At 34.6% G+C, this 16834-nt stretch overlaps 2 protein-coding genes across 2 annotated transcripts; both read left to right on the forward strand.

Moving 5' to 3' along the window:
• The first annotated feature begins 5408 nt into the window (after nt 1–5408).
• On the forward strand, nt 5409–6485 carry LOC125679248 (uncharacterized). Its single transcript, XM_048918365.2, has one exon. It carries the CDS (start codon nt 5409–5411, stop codon nt 6483–6485), a length of 1077 nt encoding a protein of 358 aa, XP_048774322.1.
• An 8217-nt stretch (nt 6486–14702) lies between these two features.
• On the forward strand, nt 14703–16313 carry LOC125664883 (uncharacterized). The gene is made up of 2 exons (XM_048897685.2): nt 14703–14852; nt 15597–16313. The coding sequence occupies exons 1-2, from the start codon at nt 14771–14773 to the stop codon at nt 16226–16228; spliced, it is 714 nt and encodes a 237-aa protein (XP_048753642.2). The 5' UTR covers nt 14703–14770; the 3' UTR covers nt 16229–16313.
• Nucleotides 16314–16834: the final 521 nt, after the last annotated feature.

Genomic DNA, 16834 nt, shown 5'->3' on the forward strand with positions numbered 1-16834 from the left:
AGAGAAACAAGTGTGAATTTTCCCCCATAGACTCTCGATAAAAGGGGGAGGGGTGTGAAATGCAAACTATTACGTCATTTATAACTCTTGTAGAATATAAATGTACCATGAATTATTCTCTGGTCTGAAAAGCTCTCAACAGAGCCCACAAATCTCACAGCCCTCAAACTATACAAGTACTAATATCATTTTATGAGACTAGTTTTCTAGAGCTGTCTGCCACGAATTGCGGAAGCCCTCTCCATATATATTATATAACATACTAGTATATATAGTTACCATCTACTTGTACCTTAGTAGTTTCACGTGATGAAAGTCTCTTTGCAGGACCACTGACTATACGGGTGAAGAATAATGTACAGTACATATGTATATGTGGGTATTTTTCTTTTCTTCATGCAATAAAAAGAACAAATATAACATTTTTGAAATATGCAGATTTATTTTTTCTGTTTTGACATCTCGTCAAAAATTTAAAACACTAAATAAGGAGGAACTTTCAAACATAACTATGCATGCAGTTGTATTATTCACAAAACGGATGTATCGATCTTTGCAGAAAATCCCACCTCTGTAAGTACCGAACACATACGTTTTCTGGATGTCGAAAGTTTGAAAAAATGTGAAGCAACTTATATATACGGTGTATATATGTCTGGTAACCCAGCAATTTATATGAGGGACGGACAGGGGGCCCTCAAAGGATTTAGAGTCCGAAAGAAGAAACACACTGAAATGGACATTATTGTATTTCTTATGTGATTACAATTCCATTGAAACCATTTTAGATAATATACAAAAATCAATTGAAATGGAATCAGATTTTACATGATTTGAACCTTAAGGGACATCGACACGATTTGAGGTGGAAAAAAATCTAATTTTATTTTTCCATTTTTAATGTTTACAATGCTTATAAAGTCAGGAATTTCTAATGTTCAGCAAAAAATTTGAATGTCAGTTGTCGAGTCATAAGAGAGATATAGAGCTCACAATTCTTTGTTATGTAAACAAGGACCGTGTCATGTTTTTGTTTACAGAAGTCAAGTATACGGATAAAAGTTTCGTTTAAAGCGATTTCTTTTTTCAAATTACAAGTTAATTCTGAACACAATTACACAATTTCTAGTGTTTGTCAATCTCGAGCTCATTTTGTTTTAAATATGATATTTTCTATTAAGCCATCTACATGATTGTATATGTATACAAACACATAGCACGAGCCTTGTTTACATAACAAAGAGTTATAAAATGTTGTTTATGTACGAACCTGTTTCCTTTATAGCATTATAAATATATAAGATGCTTTTATGAGGCCCTGGTACGTTTTGTTCCATTAGTCACGTGGTATTGTAACCGATCCTCCGCACTAAATAAATCATATCCAAATGTATTTAAGATTTTTTCCAGATCTATTGTCGACTGATTTAGTACACTGTAAATGAAATAATAAGGCATAAAGAACATACAACATTTAGCTAGTTTTGCGTTGAATGAAAAGTAGAACCCTTTATTTTTGCATTTTGGTTAGGTATACGCGTGTACTGTTATTCATTGTGTGCTAAGTTTACAAAAATGACATTCTCAGTCTTTGTATTTAATTTGCACAAGTTACAGATTGTACGATGAGTTGGCGTGAATCTGAGTATTTCTGTGGGAGTAAAGATAAATTAATTCTGAACTCATTGTCTTACAGTCCTCATCCCTCCAAAAATATAATGAATAACAAACAATTTTTGGAGGGAATACGTACATGTATATTTTGTGACGAGTCGGTGTAATTCAAATGGAAACAGACTGAAATTATCACGATTTCTTTTAAAACTCACCACAGACCTACAATTGATATTACACAGTCAGATTCGGTTCTGTGTAATGAGTGAAAAATATTTACATTTACAAAATCTTGGGAATTATCAATGTAAAGTTCATTTTTCACTCAAGAGTGAATTACATTTCTAATCTCTATCTCGATGATTTTAAACATTGAATTTCACTATTTCAACTTTCCATGTTACAATGTACAGAAAACAATCTGGCCATCGTTCCACTTTATTTATTTCTGCGATTCTTGGATGATTGGTGGATTTGGAGTTACATTTGTGTATCCTATGGTATTAATATTATGGTTAACTGTTCCAAAGGATATATTGTTCTGGTTGCCCAAACTGTTTTTCTAATTAGTGTTTGGAGGGTAGGATCTATATACGTTTAATACACTTATTTCCGCTGGATGTGTTTTTGACACAGACGACCGAATAGAAAGAATTTAGACGGTTTGTATTTACATTCTAGTTCAGGGTCTATTGATTTCTGGTTACACTTGATCTACAGATTAGATTATACCCTTTTACTAAAGATCAATTTAACAACATAGAATATGTATCAGAAATATGGTGGAACAGGAATGAGACTACACGCTTACATCTAAGTCAACATCAGTATTCGGTAAGCGAAGACATTCATTGTTATTGTCATATTTTACAGTACATGTACTATACATGAACATATATTTTGAAGTATTGCTATTGATCAAGTAGTTCTATATGTACAGTGTAGTACATGTACAGTAAAACTACTTTTAAAAAACATTGTTTTTCTCTTTCATCTTAGTACTTTATCAGTTCGGAGAGAAAACTTTATACTCTGCAGTTGTTGTTTTTCGTCACATTTCGAGAATCTCGCTCCGGTAGAGACATCAGCAGTTGTAGGTGAAGTGCCTGTAATTCTGAACTTTGCACGACGCTCAGAGTTCTAGCATAGAGGGTTCTTTGAAATATAGGTAGTAACTGATATTCCTCCGCCAAGCGTCGGGCATTAGAAGTGAAAACTATTGGGTCCGTAGATGATTCTGCTCTGATTTGATGATGTACTACATACATTGGCCTACGAGTTTGTAGGGCTATATGAATAAAGTTCATACAGTGAAACAGCAGAATAATTGCATGCAATTCAACAGCAATAATATTATTTATTATATAGCTAATAAATAGTCTATTATAAAATCTGCGTAAAATCTAGAGAATGTTAGCGTTCAATATCCTGAGAATTTATTGAACGCTAACTTGGCATTGCGTAAATTGTATGCGCCCGAAACATTCCGAGTATGAGCGTTCAATATTGACGTTATCGTAACGACGTAAACAAGCCAAAATGGCAGACGGCGGTCCTCCGAATCTGACAGAGCCGGTATTTGATATTTACTTAAGCAAATGTTTTACTGTACATAAATTATAATGTCCCCATTCACAAAATCAGTTTGCTTCATGCATTAATGACGGGTTAAATATTGAACAGTTAAGAAATGCATGCCGATATTGCACACCTTCACCTTAGATGCCAATATTGATGAATTCTCGTCTATTTTGGAGTAGTTTGAGTGAAAAGGGATATAATTTAACAACTAAACACTTTAGCTATATAATAAAAGGGTTATTGAACTTATATAGGTGAATATTAACACTCGTTGGCTGTCAAAATGCACTCGCAAGCTCGTGCATTTTGACAGCCAACTCGTGCCAATATTCACCAATATAAGTTCAATAACCCTATAATACATATGAAAGAGCAAACATATATTGACCTGTATTTTGAGCGCGCAATTTACAAGATATGGATTCAGTATTGATTGTAATGTACAGAGTTCATCGTGATTACATTTTTTAAACTTATATTTTCCATTATTGTACTTCTTCTTAATTACCTTCAACAAACAGTAGGTTTTTCGATAAACCTCATCGTCAGTTACCCACGGGTGCTTCTCGTCGATTCTCTCCATCATTGAGGGAGTGGTGTGGACTCAAAACCGTGGTTTGCGACGATGAATAAACCCGAGCTTGATACATATTTGAAAGTTAAATGCAGCCTTGAATTTATCATAGCATCTACTTATAAATCGTATCTGATACAGCATACATGTACAATCAATGTTAAGATAATTTTATTTCATAAAAATTATGAGTTAGAGGAATACATATGTCACGGTTCTAATCACTGTTTAGAACAAGAACTGTCATAGTGTAATGCATTACTTTATTCCTCTGATTGTGTGAATATCAATATTGCATCCTTCTTGTTTTTTATTCTGTTTTGTGATATACTGTATGTGTTTTGATTCTCGTGATTTGGTACTTAACCCATTTGTTCGTATGCCTGGGTCTCTATTGGTTCAGGCTTATGTATAGGACTGAATTATAAACCACCCATCTTATCTGATTTATCGAACTTGATGCCTTTTATAAAATCTGGTTTATTATCAGTTTTCAGGGTTAAATGCAATATGTCAAAGTCACTAAAAAGGGGGTTTCGAAATTCATGTGTTGCATGTGATTATATATACAACATTAATATTGCTTGTCTAACTTTGATGAAACTTTTAAGGAATGATAAGTATAGTACATGTACATGTATCATGCATAAATATATGGAGGGGTCCAAAGGGGACCTCGTGTAAGGGTAATTTTAAAAGGATTGACAAGAACAATGGTAAGACCTCAATTCCTAAAGCACAGTCACTAGAAATCAAATGTTAATGCATCTGATGTCTTCCAAACTTCCATAAAGGTCTGGGTTTCTATTGGTTTTTATGGTGGATGTAAAACGTCAATTCAGTGGAACGGAAATTATACCGAATTGAATGTGTATGAGACTTTGAGTGTACATGTAAATGATGCACATATAAGACTGCAATCTTGAAGATTTTACAAAAATTTGGATTCTTGCTGGTTTTAAGTCAACGGAAAACGTCAATGGAAATGCACTATGTAAATGTATCAAAGAAATGCACAGTTCTGTAGAACTCTTATTACGGGATGATTTCGTTTCTCCATCGTCAACTTCGGAATCTCATATTTATGTTGCAATATTCAATTATCACCTGTACATGGTGTTTATATCTCTCAATCTCAACTGATACGATACGCAAGGGCTTATTCTACGTATGACCAGTTTTTAAATCGAGGCAGGCTAATGAAAAACAAGTTGATGTTACAGCGGTTTCAACAGTCTGGTATAAATTCAGCATTTCGCAAATTCTATGGTCGTTGTAACGATGTAGTAATACAATCTCAGAATCTATCATTGGGTAGACGTGTTTCAAGTTTAGGTAAGGCCGTTCTTGGCACACTGATTCTGGCTACGGATTAGTCCGTTTGCCTGATCAGGATATGGGACTAACAGCGGATATGACTGGTCAACAGGGGGTGCTTTACTCCTCCGAGGCACCTGATCCCACCTCTGGTAAGTCCAGGGATCAGTGTTTGACCTACTCTTGATTTTGTATTCTTTATAGGACTTATGAGATTGATCACTATTCGTTATTTTCACCTTTTTATCCATGTTCTTAATTTTCCTTCCAGGACTTTAAATCAACAATGAAGTTCAATTCAACTGAAAACATCACCGCTGTAATGACGAAAGTACTGAAACGAGTATCTACACGTGCAATTCGACTAGCCGCTAATGATGCATTTGAAATGGAGAAGATATCCTATGGCTACATTATTGTTTCCCTCACAATTATAATTGTTCCTGTAAATATGTGTTTGATTTTTCTTTTTGTGAGAGGAAACTTCCGAACTTCAGCACATGGAATACTGATAGCAATGGCTGTATTGCAATGTCTGAATGCCATGAGCCGATGTATACCATCTATATACTTTTACACCTTAGGGCACGCGGAAGAGTACACACCATACTCTTTATGCGTCCCGCATATTGTTTTACAACGACTCATCCCAGGCATAGCTGTGTCGTGGTACCTGTATTTAACCGTTCTACTCGGAATACAACGATGTGTCGTTGTGACATTTCCATACCGCGCAAACAGGATTTTCTCAAGAAATAAGACAGTTATCTACATTCTCGTTCTTGGAATTTTAGCAGCCTCCATCTTCGTTCCCGGTTTAATTGATATGTCATTCCAATCTGTCACTGTAGATTCTTTTATCGAGCCCAATACAACGATACGTAGTTGTAGACGTGGGAAACCAGTCGTTAACATCAAAATAACCAGCACTCTCATCACTGTCTTTGCCAAACTTTTACCATTAACTCTTTTGGTGGCTCTGAACACTTGCTTGGTTTACAAACTCAGGAAGATAAGGAACTGGAGGACGAAACAAGGAGGAGGACAGGGGGAACAAGTGAAGAAAGTCAACTCCTCCTCGGACAGAATGTCTCTGGTCACGTCCTGTATCATATTTGCCGTGCTTGTGGTTGATGTTCCGGCCCTAATAGTACATCTATATTTCTCGTATTCAGAAAATTTATCCTGTAAGGCATGCTCTCTGAATATTTTGTTAGCCATCATTTCTCCCGTTGACATGGTTGTGTTCTTTTCCAGCTTGATTATGTACTGTTGCTTAAGTAGTCGATTTCGACGATACGTGCTACTAATGTTCTATTTAAGAAAGAAGAAGTATTTGAGTGGAAGACGTGGACTTGGCAGTATGACAACGAGATGTGATACACAGACAAGACCATGACCACACTAATACAGTGGAAGTATCTGTTATCAGGTGTCTACAAATGAACCGTCATTTTCCTTAATGATGTACATCGTATGTGTAATAATTTGATTTATAAGTATATTTACTATTCACAACCGATTGGTTATCTTAGTAGGTGCAGTTATCTTCTTTACGACACTTTAGGTCCGACTCAAACTTGCAGTAAATTGAGTAAAATATTTCGCTTTTTATGCAAGCATCATGAAATAATTTGTTTTACTAGTCTATTAAAGTTTCGTGCATTTGCTAAAAACACACTTATCTAAAATATTTTGCAAAATTATTGATATTTTTACCAGTTGTAACGAGGCGCCTACAATGAAAATATATTGAAGATGGATTTCATTTATTTTGTAAGGACCTTTTCTTTTATTTCTTAAATACAAATTACTTTAGATTTTGATTTTTTAAAAAGCATTTCTACCTTGTATCTGCAATCTACAACAAAGTACATGTAATTGTGCCTAATATCCATGAAGTTTGTTTTTAAAGGGACAAATATGTGTGAGAGACTGGATCAAATCATATTCTCACATTTTAAGCATGAACTAAACACTCCCATCACATTTACAAAATAAAACATAAAAACGATAGAAAATACAAATAAATGTACCAGTATTAATTTGCTCTTAGCTGTCCTTGTTTATGCGTACCTCGGGTCTTAACATTGATATTATGTTAATGTACTTTGTTTATGTACATTTTTCGCAACAGTATTTCTTGTATTTATTGTAAAAGTATTTATCTAGGAGTTGTGATATTGATCTCTGTTCTTCACCTTTCATTAAGCTTAGTTTCATAAATACTCCTTATACATGTCATGTCTGATAAAGACACCTGAAATTCTGTATGGTTATAATGCTCTTTATCTTTAAGAAAGCGAGGTATTTAAATGTGCACCTTATGACAGCAGTGGGCTATATCGTGAATCCCTTTATGCCTGATCCTGTTTTTCTTCATTGAAACAGCTCACCAGGGCTTGTTTTTTTTAAAACGACTTCCAAGACAATTTGAATGCTGAGAATGAAATTTCTCATTTATTGAATATAACAAATGACGAAAAATAAAGAGTTCAAAAACCATTAAGCGGAAATCAGCTTATACAATGTATTACACACTGTCACAAGATTTGAACACATCAGTACTGATTTCCCAAACCTATAAACAATGTTGCAGAATACTCATTAATGCTACAGAATACTGACTAGATTATGCAAAATAAAGGCCAAAGATATGATCATCTGATCATATCCAGCGCCACCTAAGGTGAGACGACGCCCATTTCAATAGTACTAAAAGTAAATTTAAAATTAAACTACTATTTACTAAATATAGTTATTCGTGAGCCAACAAAACCACATGTAGAGACACTATTGATTGTGTTCATACGGTAGTTAAACGCTAATCTGTATATAAAACATCCATGTTATTACAATAGTTAAATACTGACCTGTATATAAAACATTCAGGTTATTACAGTAGTTAAACGCTAACCTGTATATAAAACATTCAGATTATTACAGTAGATAAACACTAACCTGTATATAAAACATTCAGATTATTACAGTAGATAAACACTAACCTGTATATAAAACATTCAAGTTATTACAGTAGTTATACACTAACCTGTATATAAAACATTCAGGTTATTACAATAGTTAAACACTGACCTGTATATAAAACATTCAGATTATTACAGTAGTTAAACACTGACCTGTATATATAACATCCAGGTTATTACAGTAGTTAAACGCTAACCTGTATATAAAACATTCAGATTATTACAATAGTTAAACACTGACCTGTATATATAACATCCAGGTTATTACAGTAGTTAAACGCTAACCTGTATATAAAACATTCAGGTTATTACAATAGTTAAACACTGACCTGTATATAAAACATTCAGGTTATTACAGTAGTTAAATGCTAACCTGTATATAAAACATTCAGGTTATTACAGTAGTTAATCACTAACTTGTATATAAAACATTGAGGTTATTACAATAGTTAAACGCTAACCTGTATATAAAACATTCAGATTATTACAATAGTTAAACACTGACCTGTATATATAACATCCAGGTTATTACAGTAGTTAAACGCTAACCTGTATATAAAACATTCAGGTTATTACAATAGTTAAACACTGACCTGTATATAAAACATTCAGGTTATTACAATAGTTAAACGCTAACCTGTATATAAAACATTCAGATTATTACAGTAGTTAAACGCTAACCTGTATATAAAACATTCAGATTATTACAGTAGTTAAACGCTAACCTGTATATAAAACATTCAGATTATTACAGTAGTTAATCACTAACTTGTATATAAAACATTCAGGTTATTACAGTAGTTAAACGCTAACCTGTATATAAAACATTCAGATTATTACAGTAGTTAATCACTAACTTGTATATATAACATCCATGTTATTACAGTAGTTAAACGCTAACCTGTATATAAAACATTCAGGTTATTACAGTAGTTAAACGCTAACCTGTATATAAAACATTCAGGTTATTACAGTAGATAAACACTAACCTGTATATAAAACATTAAGGTTACTACAGTAGTTATACACTTATTTGTATATAAAACATTCAGGTTATTACAGTAGTTAAACGCTAACCTGTATATAAAACATCCATGTTATTACAGTAGTTAAACACTAACCTGTATATAAAACATTCAGGTTATTACAATAGTTAAACACTAACCTGTATATAAAACATTCAGGTTATTACAGTAGATAAACACTAACCTGTATATAAAACATTAAGGTTACTACAGTAGTTATACACTTATTTGTATATAAAACATTCAGGTTATTACAGTAGTTAAACGCTAACCTGTATATAAAACATTCAGGTTATTACAGTAGTTAAATGCTAACCTGTATATAAAACATTCAGGATATTACAGTAGTTAATCACTAACTTGTATATAAAACATTGAGGTTATTACAGTAGTTAAACACTAACTTGTATATAAAACATTCAGGTTATTACAGTAGTTAAACGCTAACCTGTATATAAAACATTCAGATTATTACAGTAGTTAAACGCTAACCTGTATATAAAACATTCAGGTTATTACTGTAGTCAAACATTAACCTCTATGTAACCCGTCTATAGATCAGGACAATATTCTTGGGTTTTCAAATATTATATTCTAAAAACCAGTCTGCACAACCCTATATAATATAATTACTTCATAAGTTACGTGCTTCAACCTTGACGGTGTGCGTAGGTATGGGGCGGACAGGTAAAAAATGGTTTTAGTAGGCATGTGAACACAACTCACACTCTCTCTCATACACTCTTTCTATCTCTAACACAAAGGACATAAAACAACCTGAAGAACAAGTAGGTGGATCCAAGATCCAATACCTGGCTACATATTCCCCCTGCCAGGAGAAAATGGCTCCTGACATTATCTTACTTGACAAGTATACCAGGGCATGGGTCAAGTGGCAAGAAAAATACCATCATACATCAGTGGTGACACTGATGAACAAACTCCTAGTTGTCATCCTAATATATACACATACTTGTATCAATAACATACAGATGTATATGGACAATAATTTTTTTTAAAAATCTATATGCACAAACACACTGACACACAGAACAAACTAAACAGGTGTCTTTTAACTCATGCGTCTCTGATGTACTTATACCAGTGTATCTAAGTAAACAGATTTCTGGTTCACATCCTGTACGTACCGCCACTCTCCATATCGGTCTGGAGGTCTACACACTCTAGTGGTTTTTCTGAGTGGCGGAGTACTACATCTGGGTGAAATCACTGAAATTGAAGATCTTGAGAAAGAAGACGGTCTGGTAGAATGATGTGGAGAAGATTAATGTAGAGAAGATAGGTGTCGATGACGACGCTGAGGGATTATGTACACTCCTCTGTCACTCTCATCTGAAGATTCCGAAGAAATCTGAGATGAATCATCTGAAGAAATAGTGGCTGGATTCTGATGGGTTTTTTTTCTGTTTGACCTGTTTGGAAACAAAATAAGAATTAAGATTAGTTGGAATACAATTAAAAGGCAAAAGAAAATTTCTATGGAGGGTACGAACAGATCCTTTCCGTCCTCACGTTTGACGACATAAACAAGAATATCTAAATTTGGTATTTTTGAAATAACATAAACCTCTCTATCCCACATGTCTGCAAGTTTATGTTTTTCTTTTTTCTTATAAGAACTTTATCCCCAATTTCTAACTTTGAATTTTTCACTTTTCTGTCAAAATTTTCTTTATTTTTGTCTGAAATTTTCTTTGATTCTTCTGCAGCAACTTTGTAAGAATACTGTAACCTGTCTTGAAGTTTATGTACATAAGACTGATGATCTTTTGATCCTTCGTTTCCTGGCTCTATTCCTTAAAATGCATCAACTGACAAGCGGGGGTGACATCCACGCTTTAGAAAATGTGGTGAATACCCAGTGGCATCATTTTTAACTGAATTATAAGCATGCACTAAAGATGCTACATATGATTTCCAATCTAATTTTTCATTTTCCTCTAGAGTACTTAACATTTTGATGAGAGTCTGATTAAAGCGTTCTACTGATCCATTGCCTTCGGGATGATATGGCGTCGTTCTTCACTTTTTTATGTTTGCTATCTTACAAAATTCATTGATGACCTTGCTCTCAAAATTTCTTCCCTGGTCGCTATGCAGTTTAGCAGGAAAACTGTAATGAACAATGACATTTTTATATAAGGCTTTGGGTGTTGTGGTTGCTAATTGATTTTTACATGGAACTGCACAGATATATCTGGTGAAGTGGTCTGTCATAACAAGAATATTTTCGAATCCCCCTTTACTTTTTTCTAAAGACAAAAAATAAATACAGACAATATCTAATGTCTTGGTGGAAGTAATGGGACAAAGATCGGCTCTCGGTCTGACAGGTGTTTTGCTTCTTATACATCTCTCACAGTTTTCTATTCTAGCTTTAATATCTTTCTCTAAAACTGGCCAATAAACTCTTTGCCTGGCTAATCAAACTGTTTTCTCTATGCCTTCTCAGTCCATAACTGCTGGAATCTGTATGAACAATGAATGGCTTAGAGTAGTCTGCATAAGCTAATATTGGAGGTCTTCAAGTAAATCCTTAATTCTTTCACATCACTCCTGCTGAATATCCTCCCATTTCCAAACTTGTTTGTTTTGCTTCTTTTTTGGCCTTCTTGACTGTACTGTGTCCCTGTAATAAAGACTTTAAAGGTTGGACAATTTGAGAATAATCTTTAATAACCTGAAAATCCTAAGAACTAGTAGTTCCTTGATGTTTTGTGGGGTTTTCCAGTCTTTCACTGTTGATAATTTTTCAGGATCTGCTGAAATTTCATGTTCCCCAACAACATGACCTAGATATGTGACTGATGATCTGAAAAATTCACATTTGGAAGGCTTAAGTTTCAAATTGTGCTCTGATAATTTTCCAAAGACAGATTCTTGCCTAATTATGTGATCTTCAAATGTTTTAGAAAATACGAAAATATCATCCAGGAAAATAAGACATTCTTTCAGTAACATATCTCCCATACATTTCCCCATCAGCCTCTGGAATGTGGCTGGCGCATTTGTCAGGCCAAAGCTCATGCGATTGCATTCGTAAAACCTTAAATTTCCAACAGAAAATACTGTTTTCGGTTTGTCTTCTTCAGCTACGACAACTTGCCAATATCCTGAACGCAAATCAAGTTTGGAGAAAAATTTAGAGCCTGATAAAGTATCCACAACATCATCAAATCTGGGTAGCAAATAAGCATCTTTTCTTGTCCTAGAATTAAGAATTCTGTAGTCTATACACAACTTCAGACTACCGTCTTTCTAGACTACCGTCTTTCTTTCTCACTAGAACCACATTGGAAGAAAATGGACTATCTGATTCTCTAATTACCCCCTGCTTCCAGCATATCATTGATGTATTGCCGAATTTCATCGTACATTCAAGGTGGAATCTTGCGATTTGGCTACTTAAAGGGTCTATCATCCTCTAACACAATCTTGTGCTCTACTAGGTCTGTTTTACCTATGTCATTAGCATTTTTGGAGAAGACATGACTCCATTTGCATAAAATATCTGAGAAAAGCTCATTCTGTTCTGTAGTCAAGTTTTTCTTATCAATTTGAACATTTGGTAAATCTGACAAATTGTGCTTAGGATTTACAGTGCTACGAGAAGACTTCTGAGATACGAAGTTGTCCACTATCTTAAGCTGACACACCTCTGACTTAGGTCTTATAGAAATAGTCTTAGCAGTGATATTGCATATTTTCACTTGAATTCTACAACTGCTAGTCTTCGCATCTACCTTGACTACTTTAGGACAAACAATGTAGTTTAACTCATTGTCAAAATGTTCAGTAATGAACTGTGTATCCTCACCCAGAACATCTCTAACCAGACCTTGTACTACATAGGATTGATATGGCTCCACAACAACAACGTGGGCGCCATTGTAACCCGTCTATGGATCAGGACAATATTCTTGGGTTTTCAAATATTATATTCTATGGAAAAAACCAGTCTGTATAACCCTATACAATGTGATTACTTCATAAGTCCGTGGTTAATTCACATATTTCAAAATTAAGGATTATCTCCCTCACGCATAGCTCTTATCATTAGATGAATTTGACTCCACTTTTTTGGCACACTGTTTTTCCCTATAATAGCTCTAAAACTTCATTGTTGTTTCGGATTTCAAACATTTCGGTTGAGCATCACTGAAGAGACATTATTTGTCGAAATGCGCATCTGGTGCATCAAAATTGGTACCGTATAAGTTTTATATTTGATATTCATTTTTATTGATATGTTCCTTTTACGATTAATGAGTTTGGAATGTTAAATCAATTAAGTGATTATTTACACAATCAGCGAATGATTTTCGTCGACTGCCTTTAAGATGTCCCTTCTTCCAACCTTTCCATCGGAACACGATCTCGATACCGATGGATGGAAGAACGTAACAATATAAAAATTAATTTGGTTCACACTTATCGATCAAATGTTACAAATTTTGAAGTCTGTAATTTGTCACTCTGAAACTATACTGCAAGTTTTTAATGGATTCTTGCAAGCATAAAGAATTTGGAAAACCAATGGGACAGACTGACTGACAAGCAGAGGAACGGACGGAGAAGAAACGTATAGTTCCCTTCATTTTTACAAAGCGGTATGGAACTAATAAAGAAAACAAAATCATCAAGACAACCTGGATGCACTATATCCTTTATACATAATCCATACTAAGGCCTAGGTAAATCCAAATTCTATTGTACCTTCGATCAAAACATGTTATCAAGTGACGCCCTATTTACAATAAAGAACAGAAAATATGGTATATCACGTATCTGGTGCGCCCAAGGGGTCCGTGTTTGTCCAACTCTCTATTTTGTATTGCTTATAGAAATTATGAGATTGATCACTGTTCGTTATCTTCGCCTTCCATATCGTACAATCTCATTGGCCAATTCTATCCGCATGCTGAGGACTAAGATGTGATTAAATTGGGGTTCCACAACGAATAATTGGGATATTTGTAGAATAGTCACGCCACAACTGTTATTGTCTTCATATTAGATGTATGTCTTTTTTAAAAGTATGATATCACCTGACGACAACTTGGTAATCACTTTGCTGTGATCCACAATGGCTACATTTGAGGTACATTGTATTGTCAAGATTCAGTTAACTAACAAACATGTATCCTAAAGCTTCAATACGTATATAAAAACATATAACTTGTGCCGGTTCTTATATGAGCTGTACGTTTATAACTTGGCTGTCATGCATTGCCTTGGAAAAATCATGTCACCTCTGTTGCATCGATATCTCCACTGTAACCTACACCAGCTAAAGCACAGGCATTGAAAACGTGCACCCCAAGAGAAATAGTTTTTTTTTTATTCATTCCAAAAAACAACTTTTAAGAACCAAAACAGTGTATCAAAAAAATTATAAACTTTCGACTTTCTACATATAGTAAAAATGCTGTTGTAGAGATAGTCAGAACTGCAAGAATTTGTATCTTCATTATAAATAATCTTTAAAAAAAAAAGATTAATCAAACATGAACGTACAATTCATCATTTTTGCATTATATTGAAATACAAGAATCAACCTTGACGTAACAGGGCCGACCACGCAACATATCGCTTGACACAGATAAGTAGATTGATAAGACTCTACTGCACTCTATTTCAAGTATAACGTCAGAATGTGGTGTGCTCTGCTTTTAAGTGTTTATATAGTATCCGATATTGCAGCTGAAAATCCAACATGTAGAGATCTACAACCAGGTAAGTTCTATCTCGAAAAACATGCAATGAAATACGTTGATGGTAAAATGTGTAAATCAAATAAATATCCTTATGTCTCCACTTCTACAACGGTGCAAAACAATTGGCAAGGAAAATTAGACTAAGTATTGAGTTACATGGAGCAAAGCTATATGAGAGAGAGAGAGAGAGAGAGAGAGAGAGAGAGAGAGAGAGAGAGAGAGAGAGAGAGAGAGAGAGAATAAACAATTTCTAACACCTCTTAGGAACTCTTTAAAATTTTCATCTTGAGAACTATGCGAAAACAAGATGCATTTGTGAAACAGTGATGTACCCGTCCACGTACGAAAGAAAAGTAAGTCTGATTCCAAAAGAAAGTTCTTGTCACAAGGAAACCACATTTGAAATAAGAAAGCCCAATCACTAAGCGTTCAAAATTTATGACCAAGGTTGAGGTATTTTGAAAGTAGGTCAATCTCTAAGTTGAAGGTCATGAGGTCCAAAGGTAAAGTCTTATCAAACGAAATAAAAAGCTCTAACACTTCAGAAGTTAAAGCCAAGGTTAAAGTTTTTGTAGAAAGACAGACTCAAAGACAGACCAAAACCTAAATGTCCACGAATCCCCAATTACGGGGGTAATAAAACATTATTCTCCAAAAATTGTTTTCATTTGGTCAAAATCCAAGAAACATACAAGTATGTTGACGTAAACCGTAAATTCCGAATTAATTTGTTGGTCCTGATGCATGTTCATGCGTATTATAGGTAACTGCTGTGTCGATGGAAAAGAGTATAAACTTGGACAAGCTGTTCTTGAATTTCCTGGTAAAACAGACGATTGTCAGGGACTGGTTTGCATTTTTGGTCACCTTGAAAAAATTGATAATTATCTTTGTCTTCATCATCACCAAAAAAAGGCCCATTATCAAAAGGATCCTGACAGCTTGAACTTTGGCAGTTCTTTTATTAAACGTCAATATCCTACTACAACACTCCCCCCAGCTTTATCAACATTGACCACTCTCCAAACATCTCCAAATGTCGGGTGCTACTACAATGGAAAGTGGTATATGCCTGGCGAAATGATAGAACAAGGCAGAAGCGGGCACTGGTGTTATTCCACGCAGTGTTCCTACAATGGTCAACTGATCCACGGTGACAACTTCCACTGCGGGGCGGAAACTACCATTCCCACCACCATACCTACTACTACTACCCCAACTACCACTACAACAGCATTTTACATTACCCCAATGTACTGCTTCTTTAAGGATCCCATTTCCGGGCAAATGTCTGTGTGGCGGGGTGGTACCACGGCCACACTGAGTGATGGTACAGTTTGCAGATGCGAATATTGGGGTAGATTATCGTGTCCTGAAAAGAATGTTGGCAAATGAGTTGATAAATTGGAGACCAGCGAACACTTACTCGAGTGACACGTCATATGCACAAATATGATGGCCTATTAAATTGCTGATATCATTCTCTGTTTGTTCATTTTGTTTAGCCGTATGAAAGTTAATGTAGCTGTAGAACGGTTACTATCAAAACCAGAATACAGATTTTAAAAATCGGAACTTTGGATTTTTGGCGCATTTTTCTCTGTGCCTGAATGATTGGGATTGTTATATATCTGTATTTTTACGTTGCTGCCTCAAGATTATAATTTATGTGGATCCCCTCGTGACTTGTTTAATCCCGGATCAAATTTAAACGTCACAGCTTAAGGAGGAATGGTACATCGTCCTAACTTCCTTTTAAAACTTGAATGAAAATATAAGTATCAGCAATACATGAATACTCCTTTTAAATCTAATCACCTAGCTAGGTAGCTCAGTAAGTTTACGTGTCAACTGCTGATTTATACTGCGTTCCAGACTAGCTTGATTTATTTTCATATAACTTTCTATTAAAACTGCATTGTTTCAGTAAGTAGGGTAAATATGAAACTTTTCAATTTCGAAATATTGTACATAACCCCCACTTTCACTCCATATTAGATT

This window comes from Ostrea edulis, chromosome 1, assembly GCF_947568905.1.
Source record: "Ostrea edulis chromosome 1, xbOstEdul1.1, whole genome shotgun sequence".
Lineage (NCBI taxonomy): Eukaryota > Metazoa > Mollusca > Bivalvia > Ostreida > Ostreidae > Ostrea > Ostrea edulis.